At 36.2% G+C, this 27,877-nt stretch overlaps 1 protein-coding gene across 7 annotated transcripts in view; it reads right to left on the reverse strand.

Moving 5' to 3' along the window:
- Positions 1–27,877, reverse strand: part of LEKR1 (leucine, glutamate and lysine rich 1) — a 184,141-nt gene that overhangs the window by 34,567 nt on the left and 121,697 nt on the right. For all 7 annotated transcript variants that reach the window (XM_049628650.1, XM_049628651.1, XM_049628653.1 and 4 more), the window contains 3 exons: positions 25,557–25,638; positions 16,570–16,647; positions 16,032–16,235 (listed from right to left, as the gene is read on the reverse strand). In XM_049628650.1, coding sequence (XP_049484607.1) covers positions 16,032–16,235; positions 16,570–16,647; positions 25,557–25,638 — 364 coding nt within the window. The remainder of the gene's footprint in view (positions 1–16,031; positions 16,236–16,569; positions 16,648–25,556; positions 25,639–27,877) is intronic.

The following is a 27,877-nucleotide window of genomic DNA, read 5'->3' on the forward strand; positions in this document are numbered from 1 at the left end:
AAGTGAAAAGATGAAACTTTAAAGTAACAATGATAGTAACGGTAAATAAATTAAACTCGTAAGTTAAAAAAGAGAAACAGACTTGATCAACAAACAAACCTGAGCTATATGTTCTTTATAAGAGACATTCCTAAAACATAAGGACATGGAAAGATTTCCTTATTATTATTATTATTGTTTTGGAAAAGATGTAACAGGGAAATATTAAAAGAAAAGAAGTATGCAATTATATTGATATCAGACAGGGTAAACTTTAAGACAAAATCATTCTGGGCTTATAATAATAACAGGTTAATTCACCATAAATAGTCTAAATTTATATGCACCTGTTAAAACAACCTCAAAATATATAAAGCAAAATTTATAGGACTGTAAGGAGAAATTGTCAAAACCATACTATAGTGGTAGATTTCAATACAGGTCCATCAGACTGTAAGTCTGTCTCTGGGACCATCATAAAAAGCCACGGAAATGTATACCACACAACTCCAGGCTATTATGTGAGTGGCCTTCCTGTAATGTGTAATGCAGCAACCCAAGGTCAAGCAGAAAAATAATTCAATAAAAATAGAGGATTTTAACAATGCAAATAAGATTGGTTTAAGGTGTATACATATACATATACATATATATATATATATATATATATATATATATATACACCCAATTAGTAGAAAAACACACAATTATTTTCCAGCTCACATGGAATTGATTACATCCATCCTAGGCCAGAAAGTAAATTGCAGCAAATTTCAAACAATTGTTGCCCGGTTAACCTGATATAGTCCAATATGGTAGCCACTTGCCAGATGTAGCTTCTAAGCACTTAAAGTGTAACTGGTTCAAACAAGGATGTACCTAAATTTAAAATGCACACCAGATTTGAAATCTATGATATCTGTGATAATTTTTAAAGATGATTACATATTTAAACTATAATTTGGATATAGTGAGCTAAGTAAAATATATTAAGATAGATTTTACCTGTTTTTCCTTTAATGTGGTAATTAAAAAGTTTTAAATTACATATGTGTTTCACTTTATACTACTGAACAGCACTGTTACAATCCATATTCTCAGAAAACAAACCCCCATAACAAAATATATGTAAAATATGTCCACGTATTTGACAATTAAAAAATGTATTTCTGAATTACCCATGGGTCAAGTAAAAAATCATAACTGATATTTCAAAATACTTAGAATTGGACAATAATGAAATTGCTATATATCAGAACTTACAGAATACAGGTAAAACAGGAAGGATACTGTGGTATACTTTAGAATACAGATGCAGAAATGAATGCTTTTCAACTACATGTACCATAATGGACAAATCCTAGAAACATAACCTTGAGCACAAAGAAAAAAAAAACATTGGGTAATACATGATTTTATTTCTATGAAGATAAAATATATGCAAAGTCTAACTTTTTAAAGGAATATAAACATACTATGTTACTTGGTAAAAGTATAAAGTGAAGCAAAGAAACATCAGGTTTTATCTGTAGGTTTTTATAGATGTTCTTTATCCATTTGAGGAAGTTCCCTTCTATGCCTAGTTTGTTGAGAAGAACAAAATCCAAGTTGGTGTTTTCCGCTGGGGAATGGGGCACTGTAAGTGGAATTGGGGAGAAGCACAAAGGGACTTCAAAGCTAACGGTAAGGTTCTTTTTCCTAAACTGTGAGTGGTTGATACATAGATGTTCATTGTATTACTTCTTTATACTTTATACCTATGTTAACCTTCTTTGTAGCTACTCAATATTTATAAAAACACTATTAGTGATAAAGCCTGAGCACAGCGTAGATTCAGTATGCAGAGGAAAAGGAATCAAAGGGAAAGACTAAGGTGAAGGAACGGGCAGGTGACTAGTAGGGTGAGGTTTACTATCAGCTATGCACACTAGGGACAAGGGACAGAGGTGAATTAGGAAGGCAGGATCCCTGTCCAAATGGTGCTCAAAATCCAGTAATGTAAAAGGAAGATTTATCTTTCAAAGTGTGGGGTGCACCCAGAAGATTCTGATACTTGCTTAGCAATCTCTAAGCTGAAGCAGAAGAAACAAAGAATGAGGACAGCAAAAGATTACATTAAAAAGGTCATTTGTTCTCAGTCCTTAAGAGTCTCTTATGGTTTGCCTCCCTCTCTGTACCTTTTTTTTTTTTTTGGTGATGGGAATTGAGGAGAGCACTTGTTGGGATGAGCACTGTGAGGTGGTGTATGGAAACCAATTTGACAATAAATCATATTTTAAAAAAATAAATAAAATCTCTGGAAAGCTAAAAAAAAACAAAAAAAACCAAAAAAACAGCTCAATTGTGGCTTTCTTCCAAATATGTGGACATTCCTGTCTCCCTTACAGACTCATCTTCCTGTACTTGTCATTTAAATGTTCGTGTTCCTCAGCACTTTTTCCTCTCAATTCTTTCCCTACATGATCTTATCCATTCGTATGCTTGAAATGCAGTCTAGATGCTGACAATTCCCCAATTTTATCTGTTGCTCACATCTATTCTCTGAGTATCTGACTCATGAATCCAACTCACCATCTGACTACTCTATATTTCAGAGACATCTCAAACATATCTGTAACTCAGAGGCTTAAAGTACTAGAGTATATTTTTTGCTCATGTTATGTGTCATCTGCTACTCTGCTCCACCTGGTTGTTCCAGGATATAGTGCAAGAAACAACTCTTAACCCAGGAATGCTATTTTTCATGGCAGATGGAAAAGAAAAATCTCCAAAACATTGGATTTAAGTCTTCTACTCAGAATTGGTGCATTCTCTCACATTTCAGTGGCAAAAACAAGTTAAGTGGCCAAGTCTGGTGGCAGTCAGGCGTGGATAGTATAGACCTCCCACCGGGAGGTGCACACGGGGTAGACCCTCTCCATCACAACTCGGAAATCCCCCTGGAAGCCACTGTGAGGATCTCTACCCTGGAGGTGGGGCATATCCCTTCTTAGATGGTGGTTCATTTTTACTGCTGAATAGTATTTTATTGTATTGATACACCACAATTTTAGATTTTAAATTTAGATCTATGATATATTTCAGATTTATACATATTTCATAGTATGAAGCAAATTTCATTTTTTTGTACATGCATATACAATTGTTCCAGCACCAACAGTTTCAAAATACTATCCTTTCTCCAATGAACTGTTTTGGTAGACATGTAGTAAACCAATTAACCATATATGTGTGCCTATTTCTGGGTTCTCTATTCTGTTCCACTGATGTATTTGTCTTTCTTAAGACTAATACCACACTGTCTTGAGTATATTTGTAGCTTTACAAGAAGTCTTGAAGTCAGACACTGACTTTGATCTTTTGACTATTCAGTTTTTTTTTCAAAGTTGATTTGGTTATTCCATGTGAATGTTGGTGCATTTCCATGTGAATTTTAGAATTAGCTTGTTAGCTTCTACAAAAAGTTCTGCTAGTGTTTTTATTGTGATTGCATTGAGTCTATAAATTAATTTGGTAATAACTACCCTTTTAATAATATTGGAGTCTTCTGTTCCATGAACATTATATATCTCCCCATTTATTTAGGTCCTCTTTAATTTCCCTCAGCAATGTTTGTAGTTTTCAGTGTACAGGTCTTGCCCATCTCTTGTTGGATTCATCCCTGAGTATTTCATGTGTTTTGAATTATTTTTGTAGATATTGCTTTTTAATTTCAATTGTTATCTGCAAATATATGGAAATTAACTTGACTTTGGGTATTTGTCTTTTTTCTTGAAACCTTACTAAGCTCACTTATCAGTTCTAGTGACTTCTTTTGTAGATTTCATAGTTGTTTTTTTTTTTAAATGTTAGTGAGCACGTCCTCTGTGAATAGACAGTTTTATTCTTTCTTTCCAGTCTGATGCCTTTTTTTTTTTCTTACCTGATTGTACTGACTTAGAACCTTCAGCACAATCTTGAATAGAAGTGCTAACAGTGGATATTTTTCTTGATCCTGATCTTAAGAAGAGAGCATTTAGTCTTTCACCATTAAGTATGATGTTATCTGTAGGTTTTTTTAGATGCCTTGTATCACTTTGCTGAGATTTAAAAAAAATCAGGAATAAGTGTGTTGTCAATTGTTCTTTTTTTTTTTTTGCTTCTATTGGCATAATAATTTTTCTTTTTTAGTATAATATATTAAATAACAGTGATTTGAGTTTTGATTGTTAACCCAATCTTGAATTCCTGGGATAATCCCCACATATTCACAATTTATTTTTTTATACATTGCTGGATTACATTTGCTAGAATTTTGCTTAGAATTTTTGCATTTATGCTCATAAAGGATATTGGCTTATTAGTTTTCCTGTAATGTTTTTCTTAGGTTTTATTATCAGGGTAATATTGGCCTCATAAAATATATTAAGAACTATTCTTTCCCTTTCGATTTTCTGGAAGAGTTTAACTAGAAGTAGTATTATTTCTTCATTAACGCTTGGTAAAATTCACCAATGAAGCTTTCTGGGCTAGAAGTTTTCTTTGTGGGAAAATTTTAAACTATAAATTCAGGTTATCTATTTCTTCTTCAGTGAACATTGGTAGTTTATGTTTAAAAATCTTCTGTTTCACCAGAGTTGTCAAAAGTAGTGGCATAAAGTTGTTTCTAATATTCTTTTATTATTATATTAATATATGAAGAATATATGGTAATGTTGCCTCTCCATTCCTCATACCAGTAAATTCTGTTTTTTTCCTGATCAATCTGGATTGAGATTTATTAAGTTTATAGATCTCAAAGGAACTAATTTTTTATATTCTATATTGTTTTTGTTTTCTAGGTCATTGATTTCTGCTCTGCTATTTATTATTTAACTTTCTTATTTTGGATTTTGTTTGCTCTTCTTTTTGCAGTTTCTTAGGTGGGAGCTGAGACCTTTTTTTTCTTTTTTCACATTTATTGCTATAAACTTGCTCCCCAAAGTTTTGCTTTAGTGACATCCTACAAATGTTGATATTTCCATTTAGTTTAAAATGCTTTGTAATTTCCCTTCCAATATTTTCTTTTCCTATGTCTTATTTAGAATTGTGTTATAAAGTGTGCAAACATTTGGGGGATTTCCCAGACACTTTTCTGTTCTTTCTTTTTTTTTTTAGTGTTTATTTATTTTGAGAGAGAGAGACAGGGTGGGAGAAGGGTAGAATGAGAGGAAGAGAGAGAATTCCAAGCAGGGAGAAGGATAGAAAGAGAGGGAGAGAAGAATTCCAAGCAGGGTCCATGGTCAGCATGGAGCTGGATGCAGGGATTGATCTTAGGACTTTGAGATCACAACCTGAACTGATATCAACAGTCAGATGCTTAACTGACTGAGTCACCCAGGTACCCCTCTATTATTTATTTCTAAGTTAACTACATTGTGACCAGAGAACACATTCTGTATGATTTGATTTCTTTTAAACTTTAGTTTTGCTTCATTGCCCAACCATATCTTGGTGAATATCTGTATGCCTTTGGGGAAAAAATATATATATTCTGCTGTTGTTGGGTGGGATGTTGTACAAATGTCAATTAGATTAAGTTGATGGTAAAGCTTAAGTATTCTATAGCCTTACTGATTTTTCTACCTGTTTTATCTATTGTTGTGAGAGGCTATTGGAATATCTAACAATGATCATGAACTTGTCTACTCCTTTCAGTTCTATCAGTTTTTGCTGCATGTATTTTTAAGCTCTGTTATTGTATACATAAACATTTAGGATTGTTATGGCCTCCTGATGGATTAACTTACCATTATGAAATGAATTTCTTTATTCCTGGTAATATTCTTTGTTCTAAAATCTACTTCATATGATATTAAAGCATTTCAGCTTTCTTTAGATTAGTGTCAGCCTGGTGTATATTTTTTTCATTCTTTTACTTTTAACTTGTGTCTTTACATCTAAAAGAAATTTCCTATAGGCAGTTTATAGTTGAATCTTACTTTTTTAAATACAACCTGATAATCTTTGGCTTTTAATTGGATTGTTTAGACAATTTACATTTAATTGAGTTGTTGATATGCTTATATCTATTGCCTTGCTCTTTGTTTCCTATTTGTCTCATCTGCTGTGTCCTTTTCCTTCCTTTTCTGCCTTCTTGTGGATTTTGCGTATGTCTTAGGATTCTATTTTATCTACTTTTTTTGTCTTATTAGCTATAAATTTTTGTTTAGGTTTATTTTAGTGGCTCCTAAGGGGTTAAAATAGCCATCTTTAACTTACCACAGTTGTAGTAGACTGAAAACTGCTTTCAATCCTGATCCACAGAGTCTGTAAACACGTTACTTTATATGCCAAGAGGGACTTTGCAGATGTGATTAAATTAAGGGTCTTGCGATGGGGAGATTATCCTGGATTATCTGGTTGTGCCCTAAATGTAATTACCAAGGTCTTTATAAGAGAAAGGCAAGATCACTAACATGGGGGAAGGTGATGATGTGACAAAGGAAGCAGAGATTAGATTCATGAGGCTAGGATCCAAAGAATGCCAGCAGCCTCTAAAAGCTGGAAGAGGCAAGGAATGGGGTCTCCCCTCTAGCCTCCAGAAAGAACCAACCCTAGTGACACCTTGATTTTAGTTCCTTAACACTCATTTGGACTTCTGACTGTAAGATAATAAGTTTGTGATGTTTTAAGCCACTAAATTGGAGGTTGTTATAGCAGCAATAGAAAACCAATGCCATAGTCTACCTTCAAGTGATATTATACAAGTTTAGGTATGAGATTAGAATCTGATAATAGTAAACTTAATCAAATAAGGAGCAGTAGCAAAGGAAACTGAAGCAGTACTTGACCTGGTTTTCAAAATGCCAGTATACAGAATGGATGTGGCTGGCCATCCACTTGTTAGAAGTAGCAGACAGCACAGTCTTGACAATTCACTCCATTTTATTTCTTAAGCCAGGTTTCCCATTTGAGAAGAGGTCTTACTGATTAGAAAATTCCAACGAGCATTTCCAGATGGGTGCCTGTTAGTACACTAGAAGTTACCTTTATTGTAAAATGGGTGGTGCTGAGTATTTGAGATGCTCAAATTTCAGTCTCTCTGGAGACACTTATAATTTAGATACCACCAAAAGCAGAATCTATTTCATATACATTCCTCTGATGGACCCAGTACAAAACACCGGTGCTGTTATGTTTCCTTTCAGAACAAAAACTGAGAAAGTCTGGTAAATTACAGACGCTAAAAAATAACAGGCCAAGGTTTAAACAATGTTAATGAAGTGATAATTATTCACTGAATTTTCATAGTTATGAAGTTCCCTATGACATTTCCAGAAAATACAAGATGTTTTCAGTGAACTCTTAGAAAAATTATGAACTTAAAGTCTGAAGTGGTAAGTTTGTTTGATATTTATGGCTATAGGAATGAGAAAGACTTTCAGATCTCTTTGATTCCTGCTGAACCTCTGATCCAGACTCTAAGAACCCTTGTATGGTTCTTTAGTGGGACAAGGCAGAAAGAATAATCGTATATGACTGTACAAACACTTACTGCCCTTGGTTAGCATGAAACAGGCACTGACTAATGTATACGGAGATGATTACATGCGTGAAAAAGATAATTCTGATTCCAAAAATAAAAACCACAATTATGTGGTATACATGGAAGAGCTTATACATTGTTTAGGAATACAAACCCATTTTAAGACACTGATGAGGAAAAGACAAGCTTGTGTTGAAAGAAACTAAAAAGGATCAACTTTGACTCTCATGAGCTTTTTTGCTAGAAAACTAGCGGAATGATAAGAAATAAAACATTGTTAGATGCATATTCCATATTTTCCCATGTTATAAAAAGCTGCAAATGTGTAGCCATCTAATTTCTTCTTCAGAACCAGTTCTAGAGATAAAGATACTTTAGAGTTACAGGAAACAATGCAGATTTAGGTCCTAAATTTAGATTTTACTAAGAATCCAATAAAGAAGATTATCACTAGAACCCAGCTGTTTGGACTGTATTCCCACCTCTGATTTTGGAGAAGTCAGAAGTTCTCTGGACCTGAGAGAAACACTGGGTGCTTTTGGGCTTTAAATCCTGCAATCAGGGGCTCAGTTGGTTAAGCATCCGACTCTTGATTTTGGCTCAGGTAATGATCTCACAGTTTGTGAGTTCGAGCCCTGTGTCAGGCTCTGTGCTGACAGTGAGGAGCCTGCTTGGGATTCTCTCTCTCCCTCTCTCTCTGTCCCTTCCCTGCTTGCACACATATTTTCTTACTTAGAAATAAATACATAAACTTAGAAAAAAATCCTGCAATCAGTGGTTTAGTTGGGGTTAAATTAATTCTCATCCATACATCCATCTATCCAGCAAATATTTATTGTCTATTATGTATCAGGCACTGTTTTAGTCTCTGGTGAAGCAGTAGTTCTTTCTTGCCATTTTTTGATAATACATGAAGGCAATTCCCTAAGTTTTAGAAGAAACAAGATCCTGAAGTAGTAAATGACTATCTAAAGTGACACAAATCACAAGAGGCAATGCCAGCTCAAGCTCGTACCAGCCTTGAGCTCCCTGCAGTATGTTATGCTGCCTTTGCTCTTCATATTGGAGAGAGAGGTGTGGCTATCTGTAGCATTCTACCCTGCAATTTCATGAAATATTGTTTAAAAATAACATCTCCGGAGTTGGCACAATAGGCAAATTAGGATCTCTAGCAATTAAGAGCATTTATTTTTAAAATTTTAACTTTAAAATTCTTAGACCCAAAAGAAAATGAGAATCTAATTTCATATATACATGCAAAAATCTAGATTCCCTTAATTGCAGTTAAAAACGTAACTGCAAACAAATGTCAAACCATAATGCCAAACGACAGCTTTAAATTCTATTTCACAAGTTGTTCTTTTAGAGATGTCTTCACATTGTCAATCAAAGAGATAATTTTGATTTTGCCACAACTCTTGCCTTAGTTAAAAGCAGTGAAGTCTGTGGTATCATAAAAAGTTTGGCAAGCCTCTTGTTCTAAGAGCTGCCGATAAGAAATCAGAGAAAGAGGGGAATCTCGGGAGAAAAGCATGACAAGGTTTATTATTTTAGAATGTTATTACTTAAAACATTTTGTTTCATAATACTTTAAACTAATAGGATAGCATCCAAATTGAATCACTCCATGGACTAATCTTTACAACTTGAAGAGTAAAGCAGATAATATTGAATTCAATAGACATTTAATAAATACCTACAGCACTGGTGCAGGGTATAAACATTAATAAGATATGATGCTTTAACGGGTTATCAACATAAGGAAGAATGAAAGAGAGGGAAATCGTTTTCTGAGCCCTTACAACCTACCAGGTATAATACGAGATGCTTCAATCTTCATGAGAAGATGGTTATCATTACTATCCTCATTTTACAGGTAAAGAAAAAGCCTTAAAATGGCTAAGCTGTCCAAACTTATCACTGGTAAAGTTGAGATTTAAACCTAAGTTTGCCTAACTCTAAAGTCCATTCTTTTATAGTAAGCCACAGTACCATGAAGTAACAGACCCTTTATTTTTATTTTATTTTATTTATTTTTTATTTTTTTTTCAACATTTTTTATTTATTTTTGGGACAGAGAGAGACAGAGCATGAACGGGGGAGGGGCAGAGAGAGAGGGAGACACAGAATCGGAAACAGGCTCCAGGCTCCGAGCCATCAGCCCAGAGCCTGACGCGGGGCTCGAACTCACGGACCGCGAGATCGTGACCTGGCTGAAGTCGGACGCTTAACCGACTGCGCCACCCAGGCGCCCCGTAACAGACCCTTTAAACACTCACTGCTCCTGAATCCTTTTTTTATATTCTATACTTCTCATTTTTTAACCTTCATGAAAATATGACAAGACTCATTAAGTAAACACTAAGTTTCTTGTCTTCTAAAATGTGTTGTGAGATGTTATTATTCTATTTTCATTTTGAAGATACAGCTCCACTTCTGATTTTGCCAAGACACTAGAGAATAGAAGACAAAAGTCACCATCTAATATTTACTGAGTGATTGGAAGAATCCTGAAAGATTGGAGGGTGGGGTAAGTGAGGAGAGGGGGTGAGGAGACACAAAGGGAGCACTCTGGGCTCTCCTGCTTTCTCCAAGGCTGGGAGTCCCCTGAAGGCTCAGTGTTACAACATGAGAAAGAAGTCACACAGAGAGAAGTGACAAAACAGCCCTTCAAGACAGATGCTGAGGGAACTACGGGAAGTATAGTGGAGATGGTTAATAAGGTGAGACACAATGAGCTTGATTTCTGTCTTTGCCAATTATGTGACCCTGAGTGAGAGATATAGCCTTGCTTACTCTTTCCTCATATGGAAACTGTGGAAAATGATACCTGCTTCACAGGTGAAGGCCCCAGCTCTGCTAGCCAGTGCCTTTGGGCAAATTTGGAAATGACCTCCCCTCTGGGAATTAGGGGTGAATTGGAAACCATATTCCCTCTGGGTGGGGACAGACCTAGAGACTGAAGGCTTGGTAAGGGGAGAGGGGAATGGCATACTTACTTACGCAAAAAAGCTGAGCTCCTTCCCCTGTGGCAAGTGGCTAGGACAGCAGAGTCCAGATTGGTTTTCAGATCCCTTACTCCTTCCACGAGTGCCACATAACACTGCACAGCATCTCGCTCAGGACATGATAACAGAAGCCCTTAGAGGGCTCCCCACAACTGTGATAACTATGGATTGTGTGTGAGAGAGTTTGAGAGGGAGGAAGGGAGAGGACAGGACGGGGAGAGGAAGAAAAGGAGGAGAGAGGGGAGAAAGAACATGAGGAAGCATCCATGTTTAATCATGGGGTCAGTCATTTACAGAAAAGTCGGAAACTCCATGAAACTACCCCCCTCCAAAATGTGCTAGATTTTGTGTATACTCTTCTGGGGAGAGGGTTTCTAGCTTTCAATTAAAAATGAACAAACAAACACCAAAGACAAAGAGAGAAAGGAGAGAACCCAGGAATTGTAAAGAAGTTAAGGTTACATGTGTGGGGGAGGGGAAATAAAACCCTTCCCTATAGCCTAAAAGATACCTGTCTGGAGGAACAAGGAACACTTAAATAAACTTCGCTTAAAATAGATAAAGAGCTAGATAAAGAGATACAGACCTATTTATTTCACGGAAGAATTTACACGTAAGCAACCTCCACCTAACTTTGGTTGAAACTAAGCTTTTCCTTCAACAATGTTCTTCACTAATCCCATCCTGTTACTGGCAAGTCAATCACAGGAAGTATTTTTCTATTTTTGCTCTTGGAACTTACCAAGATGGTGCTAATACAGCTCTTGGGACTGCATAGAGAGCTGTTATAGACAGCTGCGAGTTTCAGCAGTATGGTTGTAGCCCACATGTTAGTGCATAAATTTTTCTAAGTGTTATATGTGGGCAGTCTCCAAGCTTAAACACATATGTCCTTATAGAACGTATCTGTAAGCTGGTTATAGGGAATTCCAAACACATTTTACTGTAGAAATAAAATAAAATTCTATAAAATGGAATTAGGCCTACAGGCCGGCCCACAGAACCCTACTTGATCCACTATGGTCCCGAGGCAGTGTCACAAATGGATGGCTCTGGGCAGAGTTCTGGGTCTGGCTGATAAGACCTTGTAACCCAGAAGCATGAGAGCACAGAGCTGCCTTTGTACAGAATTTAGAAAACAGCTGTACTTTTCTCTGGTGCTGCCCACTGTGCCTTGCTGCCTTCTTCCTCTTCCACAAAGGAGACCTCTCTCTCCAGCCTCAGTGTGTCTGTGACCAAGCTGGCCAGACCTCTACCCTCAGCATCTGTGATCTTGAAGCACCCACTTCTCTTCCTTCCAGTGGAGGCTCTTCTCCTAACAAAGCCTCCTCAGCTGAGTGGAGGGAAGGGGAAGAAAGCAGTACCTCATTAAATAGATTTGTCCTCTCCATCAACTATTTCCTAGTCACCAACTCCTTTCTTGTCTCAAATTCAGTTCTACCAATTTTTTTCTAGGGTCAGTTTTGGCTTTTTACCCCTTCCTTTTCTCCTCTGCTGAAGCTACATAGCTTCTGAATTGCACGTTTTTCATAGTGGTCCTAGGGGAGTTCTGGCAGAGCTTCTGATATCAGTGGGGTGAGGGAGGAAGGGTAGCACATACGTGAGACCGCCTGAGTCTACAGAAGCACACGCTGTCACTGGGAGCAACCTGGGCTTTGGCCTTCGGAGAGCACATCTGGCAGCCTGGTTGGCTGCAGTCCTTCCATGACGGTGGTTTGGGACGTTGCTGTGCAGCCCATTTCCAGACACCGCCCAGTACTACTGAACAAGAAGCTCTGTGAGTGTTATCAAGCACTTCTATTTTAAAAGTTTTTCCTGAGCCCAGCTTCTTGTTTTGGAAGGACTTTCACATCTCCAACTGCTTAGGGACACCTCTATATAGAGGTCCCACTGGCACTTCAAATCAAAGCTTTAAGAGAAAATGTGCTCAGCTGAGAGACAGTTTACTACTGAAGGGAAGAAAGTGGACAGTGGAAAACCAAGTTCATACATGAACCTTAAGGAATATCTGCTGTCAGGGGATCAGAGGAGGGAATGGGAAAGAACCAAAACAGAGACAGAAAAGGGGCAGGTTAACAGGTTGGCCCTGTAGTCAAAGGAAGACCAAGTTTCAAGGCAGGTTTGGACAGCAGTGTCAAAAGCTTTCAAAAGGTCATTTTTCTTCAAGATAGGCTCTTCACGGGGCTTTCATGTGTCTACCCTTTGGCTCAACACAGAGTAAGCTCTGGCTGTTTTGCCATCATCCATTTGGTACAGACATTTAAATAACCCAGCAGAAACTAGCAGGGTGTGGGAGCTGAAGGCTTTCATTTTTCTCATGTCTGTTAGGTTTAACTATACATAAAATCCTTTTATTAATATAAAAACAGTAAATTACCTGCCTTGCACCCACTGCTCAATTGCCACACCTCCACTCAGGACCCGAATGACCTTTCCACAGTGTCACTCCTCTGCTTAAATCCCTTCAATGGTTTCTTTTCATTGCATTGTAAATAATAGCCAAATCCATAAAGGCCAGAGAGATTCTGTCTGATTTGGCTCTCACCTGCCTCACTCACACTTGCTAGGCCTCCAGTCATACTGCCATTTCTGAGAACTCACCAAGCTTGTTCTTTGCTTATAAAGCTCTTCCTGGCTTTTGGCCTGGTAACTTTCACTTGGCTTCCTTTATATATCATCTCAGAAGTCACTTTTATGACTCCTTTTACAAATCAGGCCCTTTTTCTATCAGTCTCAGCTACAATACCCTTTTCCTTACTTTATTTCCATTGTCACAATCTGTAATTATTCTAGTTAGCACTTCACTTTTTCTTTTACTATGTGTCTCATTAGAATGCAAGCTTCTTGAGGACAGGGATGTTTCAGACTTATTGTTATATCCCCAGAGTACATAGTACCTGGCATATAGTCAATGCTTAACAAACAACTGTTGACTAAATTACCCAAAGCAAGCCATTCATTCTATTTATTGAGTGGATATGTGTCATACTCTGAGGATACAACAGAGGACAAGGAAGACAAAATTTGAAGGTGGCCTAGGACAAAGAAAAAGGACATTTATGTCTAGGAGTAATCCTATGATAATATGTTAACTTACTGATCTATAAGCACATTTTTATTTCTGTTTTTAAAACACAGAAAAACATATATATCCAGGTGATTGTGTATTTCAAAGCAATCCCCCAAGAAAGTTCTATATTTAGTCTAATGACGCCGTCAATCCTCAAAACATTCATAAGACTGCCGTCTTCAAATTGCAGCCAGAGAATTTAGTAAGCATAGAAAAAAAATTTAATTTTGATCCTACATGGTATTTCCCAGATCTTCCCTCCGTAGTCACTCAACGTGCTTTCACTGAACATACTGATATGGTTTTAAAAAATCAAATTCATCCCTAAAGGGCAAAGATACATCATACAGAGAATATTCTAAAATATTTGCACTTAAGTCAGTCCTCAGAAAAGTGTTCCAGAGACGTCTGAACAAAGACAGGGTCTTTTCAATGACCACTATAAAGAAGATAGCAGTCATTCAGATAAGCAATGAAATCTAATTAATCGGACATCATTAGAAATGGGGTATTTTAGATGATACAGGGATATAAGAAAATTATTCAGATCACCAAAGTTATGAACAGAAGATTTAAACATTTTTTATTTATTTCATGGTATCTTAGGATATATGATTCTGTACTTTTTAAGTAGAGTATATGGCTGATTTTTATCTTTATCACTCACGGTTATCACGATGGTCATCAGTTATAAACCCATGTTATAAATATAGAAACAATTACAAATGTGTGTAGGGTTGTTTCTATCGTATATTGGGTCAAATTGCAATGCTTTTAAAATTTTAGTCTGCATTTATAGTTTTTTTCTCTTCTATGCATGGTCAATCTTTCAGCTGCCATTCCTTCTGGTTATTAGTAAACCTGGCTCTTACAAATTCCCTGCTTATGAAATTGCTGCTTCTAACATGCTATGGGCTGAGCGACTATGTAATTGTGAAATGGTAGAGGTGGTGGGGTGGAATGAAGAGTCATTTAACTATAAGGTATATGATATTTGCAAGAAGCAGATTATTGGTATGGTTGAATCAGGAAGAAATGCTGGGTAGCAATCAGCACTGCAGGTGTTCATCTTATCCTGGGATGGAGCAGAGATAAGAATTATTCCCCTGTGAACTGGACAGACTCCTCCTAGCCTGAAGTAGAGACAGACAGGACCCAGGGCAAAGAGTTAATGAGAAAGTTCTGAGACAATTAACTTAATTCTAAGCTGCTTGCTAGCCACTCCCAGACTCTTCCTCTGGGGGCAAATTGCTATCCTTGTAAAGAACAACAACAACAACAAAATTATAAATCTTCTAAGTTAGAAACCCAATATGCATAAAATGAAATTAGCAAAACAAAAAATAAACCAAAAAAATTATAGGAAGAATGGAAAACAAACAGCCAATTTTGCCTTTTGTGCACAGAGAATAATACAAGACAAAAATTCTTGCCCTTATGGAACCAGTGTTCTTTTGGAATGTAATAGTTATATCAATAAATGTAAATGGGATAATATCTCCCACTAGACTTCCATATTTGATAAAACCTAATAAAATAAAGCCCCAAAATGTATGTTATATTATCAGATATACATTTAAAACAAAAGAATTCAAAAAGAATGAGTACAGACATACCAGGCAAATAAAAACAAAAAGAAAGAAAGAAAGCAGGGTTGAGATACGAAATACAAATAGGGTTAATTTAAAGACAAATTGGGGCGCCTGGGTGGCTTGGTCGGTTAAGTGTCCGACTTCGGCTCAGGTCATGATCTCACGGTCCGTGAGTTCAAGCCCCGCGTCGGGCTCTGTGCTGACAGCTCAGAGGCTGGAGCCTGTTTCAGATTCTGTGTCTCCCTCTCTCTCTGCCCCTCCCCTGTTCATGCTCTGTCTCTCTCTGTCTCAGAAATAAATAAACGTTAAAAAAAAATTATAAAAAAAAAATAAAGACAAATTAACTGAGCAACAACATCTAGGATGACTAAATGAACATGCTTTTTAGTATCCCTTCACTACTTGAACACCAGATAACCAGAGTTATCTTTGTGGAGAGCCCTCAAGAAGAGGTACTGATAAATAACAGAGAAGAAAAGTAGGAGCTAATAAAAGGAAAAAGTGATACAAAAAGATGTTTCTGTGTCGCAAAGTGATAGAATCCACCAATTATTGGTCCAGGTGAAATTCGGTAGTATAAGTATCATACATGGTCTTTTCACACATTGATTCTTTTCAATAAAAATCTAACACTAAATACAATGTGGATTCCATCTCTATTTTCACTAGCTATGACTTTAAGCATGTTCTTTAACCAATTGGGGCTTTAGTTTAATCACTAAAGGAGGTGGTTGGATGTGATGGCCTTTCATGTGAAATATTTCTTTAATCCTGTGATTCTACTGTTATTAGTATATGTAAGACTGATATTTCAAATATATGTGGAACATTGACTTAAACAAAATATTTTTGGAAGAAATTATTGTTGACTGCACCTTTCACTTTTCAGCGTTACAACCTCTTCCTTTGTCTGATGCAGAAGAGTTTTGGTTATCTGTAGTTCATTTTCTGCAAAGTTAATTCTTCTTTTTATGTCTTCTTCTTGTCTTTCTTTCGCAGTCAGTTCTTCCTGTAAAGTTTTATATATTTGTTGACAAGCTATTAAAGAATCCTCTTTCTCTTTAAGCAATCTGGTATGCCTAAAATGGAATAGGAAAAAAAATACACATTAGACACTATATTTTTATGTTTATCAAAGATATATGAAAATCTCATTTGAAACTAAAGACTATAATTTTAACTTAAAAATTTTTTTTTCACACTAAGAAAATGGAGAGTTCTGTGGTATTAAAACTTTCCCATCTAGAAAGAGGCAAAATCAATGAACTTCAAGATATTATAAACTTAAATTAGGTACTCAATGTGTAAATAATACAATAAGAAAAACTAAGTACATTTCAAATAAAATGTTATTTAAAACATGATTTCAAATTTAATTATTAAAAATATTAATTTAAAATTTGCAGTGTATACCGTGACTCAGAAATAATGGATTCAAACTTCAGTTTTCTAAGTTCTCTTTGACAGTCATCAGCTTCATTAGATTTATTCCTAAAATAATATGAAAGAAGTTCAAATATTTTATTTCAAAATAGTTCAAGTATAAATGTTTCCCTTTTTAAAAAACATGTTTTTCCTTTATTAATTTTCTTATTATCTTTATATCCTATTTGTGGTTATATATGCATACTTCCTTGAAGTTAGAAATATATAGTAAGGGTTTTTTTTTTCTTTGCCAAAAAAATTACCTGTAGTCCAACAATGTGTTTTTCTATATCATTTTATTTATCCGTAAAAAGAAATTTCTTAGCATATTTATATTATTATTTCTTTAAAGAAATAAATATTCAGGCCACTGCTATAATTGCTAAGTAGGCTCCTATCAGACTGATCTGCACATAAATAAAAAGTCTAAGCTTTGGACAACATTAAAAAGAAAAGCCCCTATTTGAAAGCATTGAAAAGTGAACAAAAGCAAGAAGATTCTGGAGGGAAGTTGACACCTTGAATGAGGTGACAGCATGGGGGTCAGATTTTCAAACGTGAGTCCCCAGTCTGCACCATGCAGAGGAACTGACATTCTGATAGAAAACACACTCAATCTGGCCTAAAGAAGGAGAGTACAGTGTTAGGGTCAACCATAATTGCTAGAAAGTTAGAAGTGAATCAAAATAGGAGAGAGCCAAAGACAGAGAGTCCCAATACTGCATAAAGATGCTACCCACACATCTGGCTGAGCCCTGAACTAAAAATGCACAGGGCAGACTCCAAGCAGCCTAAGATAAAAAAAAATTAGAGATTTGAGCTGTTGCCCTAGAGACAGAGTTTACAGTCTAAAGCCAATCAAATTAACTGCCTGCTTAAAGCAACACTACTCCTACTCCCACCTTTAATAGTATTTGGAGAAATATAACAGAATCTAGAATTTCTATAACATAATATTCAGAATGCCCGAATATAATGAAAATTACTCAACGCAGGAAGAAATAGAAAAGCATGACCTATTCCCAGGAGAAAAGACAGTTAATAGGGACTACCTCTGAGATGACCCAGATACTGAAATTAGCAGGCAGGGATTTTTCAAAGAGCAGTCACAACTCTGCTTAAAGACATAAAGAAAAATCCACTCTAATTAGTGAAAAGATGATAAATCTCAGCAGAAAAACAAACCATTAAAATGAACCAAATGGAAATTCCAAAACGGAAATAAACATATGTCTTCATTGTATATAATTGGGTTTTATAACAATACTCAAAAAGTTAATATATTAAGAAAGAGTAATATCCCAGTTTAAGTTTGTGTAGGCTGCTTATTAATAAGTCATTATCTGAATGTACCTTAAAATAGCCTATAAACTGTACAATGAAGTATGTTTGTTAGATTGTCAATAAGTTTGCCCTACTTGCAGAGTGACTTTAATTTCTAATAAGTAATTGTTTGTATCATGAACATAACAACATTAATTTATTTTTAAACCACTTTTATTATAAATATGATAAAATTATAAGCAATAGAGAACTGCATGAAATAATTACATAATAAATTGTTATAAGGAGAAAACTCCTATAACTACCATTCATGTAAAAACATAAAACCTGACCAGCTACCCTAGGAGCTTCATGTCCCTGGTCCCAATCATAGCTAACTCCCTCCTCTCCAAAATATCCATTTTCATGAATTTTGTGGTAATCACTTTGATTTTCTTTTGAGTTTTATTACCCAAGTTTTATCTTTGAGCACTATATTTTAGTTTTACTTTTTCTTTTGTAAAAATGTCTTTTTAAAACATTTTATTTCCTTTATTACCTGTTTTTTGAAAACTAGATTAAGGTATTGTATTGACATACAATTAAGTGCATATACTTTGATATGTCTGACATATGTGTTAAGGCCATGAAACCATTACCAGAATCAAGCAGCACATGAGCATATGAGCATACTCGGAACTTACATCTTGGTCTCTAAGGCCATTCCCATACAAAGGAAACAGGGCTACTCAGAGAATGGCTGATTCCAAGGCTGGAGCAGAGTAAGTATATCTGAAATATCTTGTTATGCCACAAAGTAAGGAAGTGCTCATAAAAGATGATGAAACCAGGTTCCATTGTCACAGGAGGCAGCTTGAAGGGGCTCCTACTGGCTAAGCCTAGACAATATGTGTATCAAAATAATTAAGTACAGTAATAAATTATAAACCATTGAAAAAAATGAATGAATGAATGAATAAATAAATATATTAATCATAAGAAGAGAGGCTCTTGTTTAAAATAGGATGCTGAGGACTAATAAATGGAGAGGGATGGCTGGAGTCAGAAAAATCATCATTTAGAAATCACTGTGGTAAAGTTTAGATAAGGCAAAAGTCATTAATGGATGCTACATCTAGGGATACATTTTGGTGAGGAGGAGAGTATTTATATGTATTTAAGATGTCTCTTATAGACACTTACTAACTGGAAGGGAACAAAAAAAACCCAGGAATAATACACTGAACAAAGTGAGCAATACCTTCACCAGGTGATCAAAATTAACATCACCAAATGAGGAGCAGGCAGACATTCATACCCTGAGAAGGACACCTCCCCACGTATGTCATTTTCTGGCTGAGAGTACATATTTTTAATCCAATCAAGAGGAAACATTACACCAATGTAAATGAAATTTTTTTATTTAAAAACAGTTTGACAGGTTCTGCATTCTTCAAAAAAAATGTCAGAGTCATAAAAAAACAAAGATAGACTAGAAATATTCCAGAATTAAGGAGGTTCAAGAGACATGCCAAATAGGTTGACTCTACCTGGTCTTGTACTAGAGGAGAAAATGCTATAAAGACCAACTAATAAAATTAGAATATGGGTGGTAGATTAAAGTATGTAAATTTATGACACGGGATAACTGTCCTTATGTAAAGTATCACTGAAAGTGAGGCTGGAAAGGCAGACTGAAGTATTTAGAGGTAAAGGGTCATGTTGTATGTAATTTATCCTCAAATGGTTCAGGAAAGACAATTGTGTGTGTGTGTGTGTGTGTGTGTGTGTGTGTGTGTGTGTGTGTGTAGAGAGAGAGAGAGAGAAGGAAGGGGGGCAAGGAAAGCTGAGGAAGAAAGCAAATGGGTTAAAATGTTAATCTGGATAAAGGTCATTTGGGTCCTCTTTGTAATACCATTATGTTTATAACTTTTTGTTAAGTTTGAAGTTATTTCTGAATAAAACATTAGAAAAGAAAGAATAAGGAAAAGATTGACATGCCATTAGAAAGTGGGCAAAGATGATGATCAGGTGAGTCACAAAGGAAAGAACACAGAGTAGAATATGCAGGAGTACAATTTTTCATCAAACTAGTATTTTTTAAACTTATTATACCCACTATGAGCTAGGAAGAGGAGAAATGGTTATTTACAAACACTGCTGAGAATAAAATTAGTATAATCTTATTGGAAGGCAATGAATCATTAAGCACTAAAAGCCTTAACATTATTTAAGTTTGATTCAAGCAAAATTATCCAAAGGAAATACATGTGAGTAGAAAGATTTACCTATATGAATTTCAAAGTACCCTATTTATAAAAGTGAAAAATTTAGAAATTTTAAAAAACAAAAGCTTAGTAAGCAAGTTATAATTCATCCATAGATTGGAATACTATACAGCCATTTAATAGTTATCTATAAATGTGGGGTGCCTGGGTCGCTCAGTTGGTTAAGTGCCCAACTCTTGATTTTGGCTCAGGTCACAATGGTTTGGGAGATGGAGCCCCATGTTGGGCTCTGTGCTGACAGCACCGAGCCTGCTTAGGATTCTCTCTCTCATTCTCTCTCTCTGCCCCTCCCCTGCTCACATGTGCGCGCGCTCTCTCTCTCTCTCTCTCTCTCTCAATAAATAAATAAATAAATAAATAAATGAAAAATTATAAAAAAAATAGTTCTCTACAAATGTATTGTGTAATGACATGGGTATATCACTAAATGAAAACATGTTAAAAATATACATTACTTAGAAAAAGTAGACTTTAAGAAAAAGTCCTTAGAAAAAAGGACTATAAGGATTTATCAAAATACAACTATGATTTTCGTTTTTGTATATTCCTGTCTTTTCCAATTTTTATACATTTGCTTTGAAAAAAACAAAAATGTTTCTTTAAAAAATGCTTTGAGCACAGGGTAATGTATGGAAGTGCTGAATCACCGTATCTACACCTGAAACTAATGTAACACTCTATGTTAACTAACTGGAATTAAAATTAAAACTTTAAAAAATTCTTTGAGGTTCAGCAGCCCCACCATGAGATTCACTCTATGTTCAGACTCATGTACAATTTTTCAAATCCAGAGGCAAGGATAGTAGTTCTTTCAATGGTTATTTTGCTAACTCCGTGGACAATTAATCTAGGGAGCCTACCATCCCAAGGACTCCCCTCACCATGATCAGCTCTCACCCCCATGCCAGTTAAACCATTCTTTCTACGGTCCATCCTTCACAACATAATTGTTCTCTTCATCTCATTAGGATGGGGAGAGGGAGAATTGGAGGGAATAGAAAGAAAGCCTACATCTCTTTAAACACTGCATTCCTTCTGTTAATCCTTTCTCTTAAACTGCTTTGAATAAGCCTTTAGAAAGGCTTCTGCTACCCCCGTCAATCAACGTAAAGGAAATAAGGTGAAATTATTGTATATTTTTCTTGATTTGAAAGGCAAGTTTCCATACCATTCCACTGCTTCATATGAAACAGCCATTCTCAAACTGTTTCCTTGATACTTGCACTTTGCTGTCCAAAAAGCATTCCAAATCTAATACATCAAAAGCATAGTTTTTCTTATCTCCCTCACCCCATACCTATTTCTTTTACAGATTATTCCACTTCAACAAACGATACCAACACAATAGTGATATTAAAAGGGTAGCACTTATGTATCTCAGGCTACCTCAAGGCAGCCCTTACTTCCTCGTTACAGTTGAGAAAAGAGACTAGAGAGAGAAATAACATGCCCAAAGTAACATAGCTACTAGGTAGTAATGCTGGAAGCAGTCTGGATCCAGAGTCTAGGCTCTTAGTCACTACACTCTACTGTCCCTCAATTGTCTACCCTAATGTTGAAAAATCCCCAAATCTCACCCTTTATTCTTTCCTTCCCAGTCCTCTTGCTCCCCAGTCACATGCACTCCACCAATAAATCCTGGTAGATTAAGCTGACATATATTTCTCTCCATCTCCACACTATAGCCTTACAGTCAACCAGTCACTTCTCACTTGCGCGAACGTGCGCCATCCCACCTAGTATCACTGATTACTCTTGTACTCCCACTCCAGTCCTCTCTCCAGGTTGCTGCCATGTCCACCTTTTAAAACAAATCACATCAGTTCACTCTCCTGCCAAACATCTTCTAATAGTTTCCCATCGCCCTCCACATATATCCAAAATCCTCACTAGGCTCTGAACACACTGGTGTATTATTTTCTTATTGTTGCTGTAACAAATTGCCACAACCTTAGTGGTTTAAAACAACACAGACTGATTATCTTACAGTTTTCAGGTAAGAAGTCCTAACATCAAGACATCACAAGGGCTGTGTTCCTTCTGGTGGTTCCAGGGGAAAATGTGTGTCCTTGACTTTTCTAGCTTCTAGACACCACCATACTTCCTTGGCTTCTGCTCCCTTAGTCTACCTGCAAATCACAACATTTCAAATATTGCTTCCATCTTCACATCTACTTTTGTGACTTTGACCGTCTTGTTTTCCTCTTATAAGGACTTTTGCAATGACATCTGGCTTGCCTGAATAATCTAGGATAATCTCCCTCTCTCAAAATCCTTAATTTAATCACAGGTGCAAAGTTCCTTTTGTCATGTAGAGTAACATGCTCACAGATGAGGACATGAAAATCTTTGGGAGCCATTATTCTGTCCACCACAACTGGCCCTCCTCATGTCTTGAACTTGGCCATCAAGTTCACCTGGCCTTCCTCATGTCATCAGCTTTTAAAGCCTCATTAACACTCTATCACTTTAGCAAGCATTACTGACTACCTTCTGGACATGACTACAGTTTTCTTCCTGGCCATAGAGCCCATTATCATCTTCTTTCAGGATAAATCTTGCTTGGTCTAAACTAATTGTGGTAGTCTTGTTCCCCTTGCCAGTGATTATTTAGGAGAGGGGATGCAAAGGGTTCAGCCAAAGAGCTGTAAAGAGAGGGCTGTTTGATGGCTCCTGGGAAAATTTTTTTCTCACTTCTAAGGAGACACCAGAAAAACAGGCCCTTCCTGCCTCGGGGCTGGTTACATTTGGATGTGGTACCTGGAACTGCAGTCATCTCATAATCACAAGGGACTTAGGCTTGAAGTGAAGCCAGTGCTAACGACAGCAGGATGGAGACAGAAAGAACATCAAGATCCAAGATGATTTAGCCACTCAATCGACTAAACCTGAAACCACTCTACCTCTTGTTACTTGTAGCTCAACATCTTTACTGATTAAATCTGTTTTAAATATATAACAAGTTCTTACAAACCTTGGAAAATATTTTCTTATAAATCTTAGGAAAAAAATAACTTGTAAGTTCATCCATTTAAAAACTGCCTCTTTCCCTTAAGTAAAAATCCACAAAACTGATATCCAAACATTTAAAAATCCTGAAACAAAAAAACTATCCTAAGTTGGATAGGTGAAAATCATCTCCACTTCTAGCCCCCACAAAGGAGAGGATTAAAAATTTAAAGAAACTTTATTTCACAGCACCTCCAATTTTTGGAAGTTCAAAAAGGTTTGGATATAGATAGTAAATCTCCAATTTATTAACAAATTGTACATGGAAAATTTTGAGTGAATTATTTTGACTTCTGGACACCTCCTGAGCTCTGAGCTGAACAGTCTTAGCTCTGATCCTACATGCCCACCCAACTCTATCCTCATAGTAAAGGAGGGTAGATGGAGTAGAGATGGAAAAGCCAGATACAGCCAGCATAAAGAAAGGTCTCCCGCAACTGGGGCCATTTAAGCAGTTCTTTCATAACTCAATTTTTAAAAAATGAATACTCTGCCCATTTTCTAATTTTAAGAAGCTCTTATAGGGGCACCTGGGTGGCTTAATCGGTTGAACATCTGACTCTTGATTTCTGCTTGGGTCATGATCCCAGGGTTGTGGGATCAAGTCTCGTGTCAGGCTCCATGCTAAGAGTGGAGCCTGAGATTCTTTCCCTCTCTCCTTCTGCCTCTCTCCCCTGCTTGTGTGCTCTCTCTCTCTCATTCTCTCTCTCTCTCTGTCTCTCAAATTAAAACAAAAAAGTTCTTATATCAGCAGGAAGCATCAGTTTTAGAAACTGAAACAAAAGTATCAGCATTTCTGCAATTGTATAGTGATTTCCTCCAGGTAATTTATTTGATGGACTTTAGTGAGATGGTATTTCTCACTCCAACTCCAATCTACTCTGACTCTTATTTCTCAGCACTTACATTATAAATTATGTTAAAAATATAATTAATAAAAAAACCACAAAGCATGTGTCAATATTAAATGGGAATGTTCCTTATATATATAGAAAATTCTGTGCCAATTTATCCAGTAAAAATCAATTCATGTCACAACCCATGAGCTTTATTCTTTTTCCTCAGTATGCTTATTTCTGTAGTTAGCTTCTCTCCCAACTTGCCAGGACTCCGTTCCATATGCTGAGTCTTGATGGGTCCATAAATTCCCTTTTAATTTAGTTAGGTACGAGCCCAACTTTTCTATTCCTGGAATGTGCCTTCGTCACTTGAGCTACAAGAAGCCAAAGTCACACAGTAGCTGTGGCCTGAGTAGGCTGTCCTCCACATGAGGCATCCATATGGCCAAAGCCCTTCCTAATGTTACTAGAGGGTGGGGAAGAATGATTTTTTTTTTCTTTCTTTCTTTCTTTCTTTTTTTTTTTTTGCAATCACCATCTTGCTTCTCTTTTTTATGCTTGTTCTCATCCAGAAAGTTGCTTCCTGGGCTCAGTGAGTCATCCAAGGACCTCCTGTCACTCATTCCTTCAACCCTAGCCATCATATACAGATGGCAAAACTACTATATTTACTGTATTATTAACCACAGTGTTATAAAGCTTGAATATTTGCTTTTTCTTGTTTTTCAAAACCAAATTATTTTGCTACAAATAATTCACATATACATCACTTTGGTAGGGTATTTTCGAATTTGTTCTTCCTTGTGCTGCTAAGAATTTTATTAAACACATTGTTCTTAGGAGTAGTTCATAGTGAACACAACAGTTGGTTGCTAAGCATTCTAAATATTTATATTTCTTACGAGATTCATTCTTCCAAAATATAGGAACTGAAAACCAGAGCTATCAGATTATATACCACAAAGAAAACAAAATCTATTTTTCAAAGATTACACAAATTCTATCTTAGTGCTATAATTATAGATGTATGATATTTATACCATAAAGTAATTTTTGAAACTTCTGTTCTAAAAAAGTTAGTTCTCTGGATATTTTACAAGGGCATTTTCTTATCAGTTGTTTTCCAATATTTTCTTTCTCATTTATATAAAGTGTAAGTACTCCAGCATTTCAAAGATACTCAAAGATACTTCTTCACAAAATACTATCTTTTTGAACTTAAAATTGGTAATTTTAAGAAACAACTTAAAAGTTGTTTCTTCTGGATAGATAAGAGAAAGAAAATGTGAAGAGACAAAAGTTAGAGAATATTTCACATTAAGTTACGTTTGAACAACCAGGGAAACCTTTAATACAAGAATAAGTTAAGTCTCTTACTGAGGGAAAGAAACATTTCATGTATTTAAAAATATTTGTAGATCCTTTAATATACAACATACGCCAGAAAAGTACCTGAGAAAAGCAGGAGACCACATTCACACAACTAAATTACTGCCAAAGAGTCACAGAGAACACGTGGTAGGTGTGGGGGAGGATCTTTCTAAAAATTTTACAGGTTGTTCAATGTTCATCTTACATGAGCTTTTCTTTATAGTTGTCAATCTCTGTCACTGCCTTCTGATGTTTTAGCCCAAGTGCCTCTACTTGACATTGTAAACCTGAAATGACACAATATATTCATCTGATTAGCATATTCTAAATGTCCAGATATTTTCATAGTGTAAACCATATTCTTTGAGAATTGCCACTCAGCTCCTGCAGCATACTGCCGCTGTTTACTCCACTTTGCCTGGGTATGCAGCTCATCTCTTCTCTGAAACCCCACGGAATTAATAGTTTTTGACAGAGCCAATTTATTGGCCTCTTTCTGCCCCCATCATCTTGCTAATTTTCAAACACCCAATGGCCTAAATTTTACTGATGTTTTGAAAGGAAATGTATGTAGCTGACACACCTATGTTGATGTGATCATGTGGCTCATCTCTGAAACACCTGACTGCCTGAGCTTGCTTTTGTGGTCTGGAACTGAGAAGTATCACTGAGGCCTCCTGGAAGAACTGAAATAGACAAGCCATGTGCATTGCTCCCGGTAAAGAATTTGTTAACTCTGGGTAGCATCTAATAGGCATTTTAATGACTTTCAAAGCCAAGATATACAAGCAGGAAATTGGCTTCCATAGTCTGGGGAATTCAAGCAGTGTTTGAGGAAGATTATTCACACAGCGGTGTCTGACGTGTGTGGATGCAGAACTGAAACTAAAGCAGAAAGAATAAATGGCTTGCATGAAGTGGGTCTTGCCATTAGCCTGTGTGTGGGAACTATGATCTGAACCCCCAATGCAATGACAGCCCTTGTCGGCACTCTTTTTGAGTAGGGTAGAAAACACACTGACACAAATGGACTAACTGGTTTCTATGGAGAAGATAATTTAGCACACTGGAATTATAAAATTTCTATGTTATAGCTGCTCAGATGTTTTAATAACATATTTTTAATAGTAAACTTTAAAATCTTTATGCATCCATACATTTCTCTATATATCCTCAATCTGCCTTCTTAAATTTGTTTTATGAAGAAAAGCTTAAAGCAGAAAACAAATCCACGCTAAATGAATGTTTTAATTAAGTATTTTCCAGACATGAGTATAAATCTTTATGTTTATCCAGTACTTTCACATACATTATTTAATTTTATCTCTCAAACTTCTCTCTGGTGCAATAAGCCCCATTTTTCAAATGAGAATAAAAGGAGAGCTTCTCTGATTCTCTTGCCTGGTATCTTCCAATGAATAAATGCATTAGCCAACAGTTTAGACTGAAGGTTTTTAACTCAGCCTAAGTGATCAATTTGAGAGGATAACCCCTCAAAGTAAGATTTAATATGGACTTACATGGTAGATAATATTTGTGGGGTACACCTTTCCCAGTGATTGAGTGATTATATGAAGGAAAAGATAACATACAGATAATTTATTTTTGAGTACAACCTTCTGGAACAAAGCAATTTCTCATGAATGTTACACAAGGTATTGCTTTGTTATTAAGTCCATATGGATTTGCAGAGAGGTTCTATTCACAACGACACAGCCAAAAGATTTCAACCAAATCCTCTGAAGAATAAGGAGGGAGGAAGGTTAATGTTTGTTGATATGCACTATGTGGCACTAGGAAAAATGCTTTCTCCCATATCATTTCATTTATAGTCACAGCTACCATGAAAAACAGGCACACATTTTATTTTTACCAGTGAAGACTCTAAGGACCTGAGTAACTAACTTATCAAAGGTCACATAACTAGTTAGAAGTGATCCTGTGATTCAAACGCAGGTTGAACTCATCCCAAAGTCCTTATCTTTCTAACTCTCCTACATGGACTCTCAAACTATAAAAGCTGCAAGGGGATATGATATTTGTTCATGAAAGTATGGTTAGTGTAGCTATAGATCTATTTAACATATCTGAGAATCTTCCAAGAGAGATACTTAACAAATGAAAAGTATTATTTTGCATAAAATACATAGTAAATTAGAATATCTAACCCCAGGAGGTGGTTTAGATTTAATTTTTAGAAAATTTTTTTAACGTTTATTTATTTTTGAGACAGAGAGAGACAGAGTATGAATGGGGGAGGGGCAGAGAGAGAGGGAGACACAGAACCGGAAGCAGGCTCCAAGCTCTGAGCCATCAGCCCAGAGCCCGACGCGGGGCTCGAACTCACGGACCCTGGGATCATGACCTAAGCTGAAGTCGGACGCTTAACCGACTGAGCCACCCAGGCGCCCCAGATTTAATTTTTGGAAATTCAAAATTTTAAAACACTTTTTTTTTTAATTTTTTTTTAACCTTTATTTATTTTTGAGACAGAGGGAGACAGCATGAACGGGGGGGGGGGGGGGG

This window comes from Panthera uncia, chromosome C2 (assembly GCF_023721935.1).
Source record: "Panthera uncia isolate 11264 chromosome C2, Puncia_PCG_1.0, whole genome shotgun sequence".
NCBI lineage: Eukaryota > Metazoa > Chordata > Mammalia > Carnivora > Felidae > Panthera > Panthera uncia.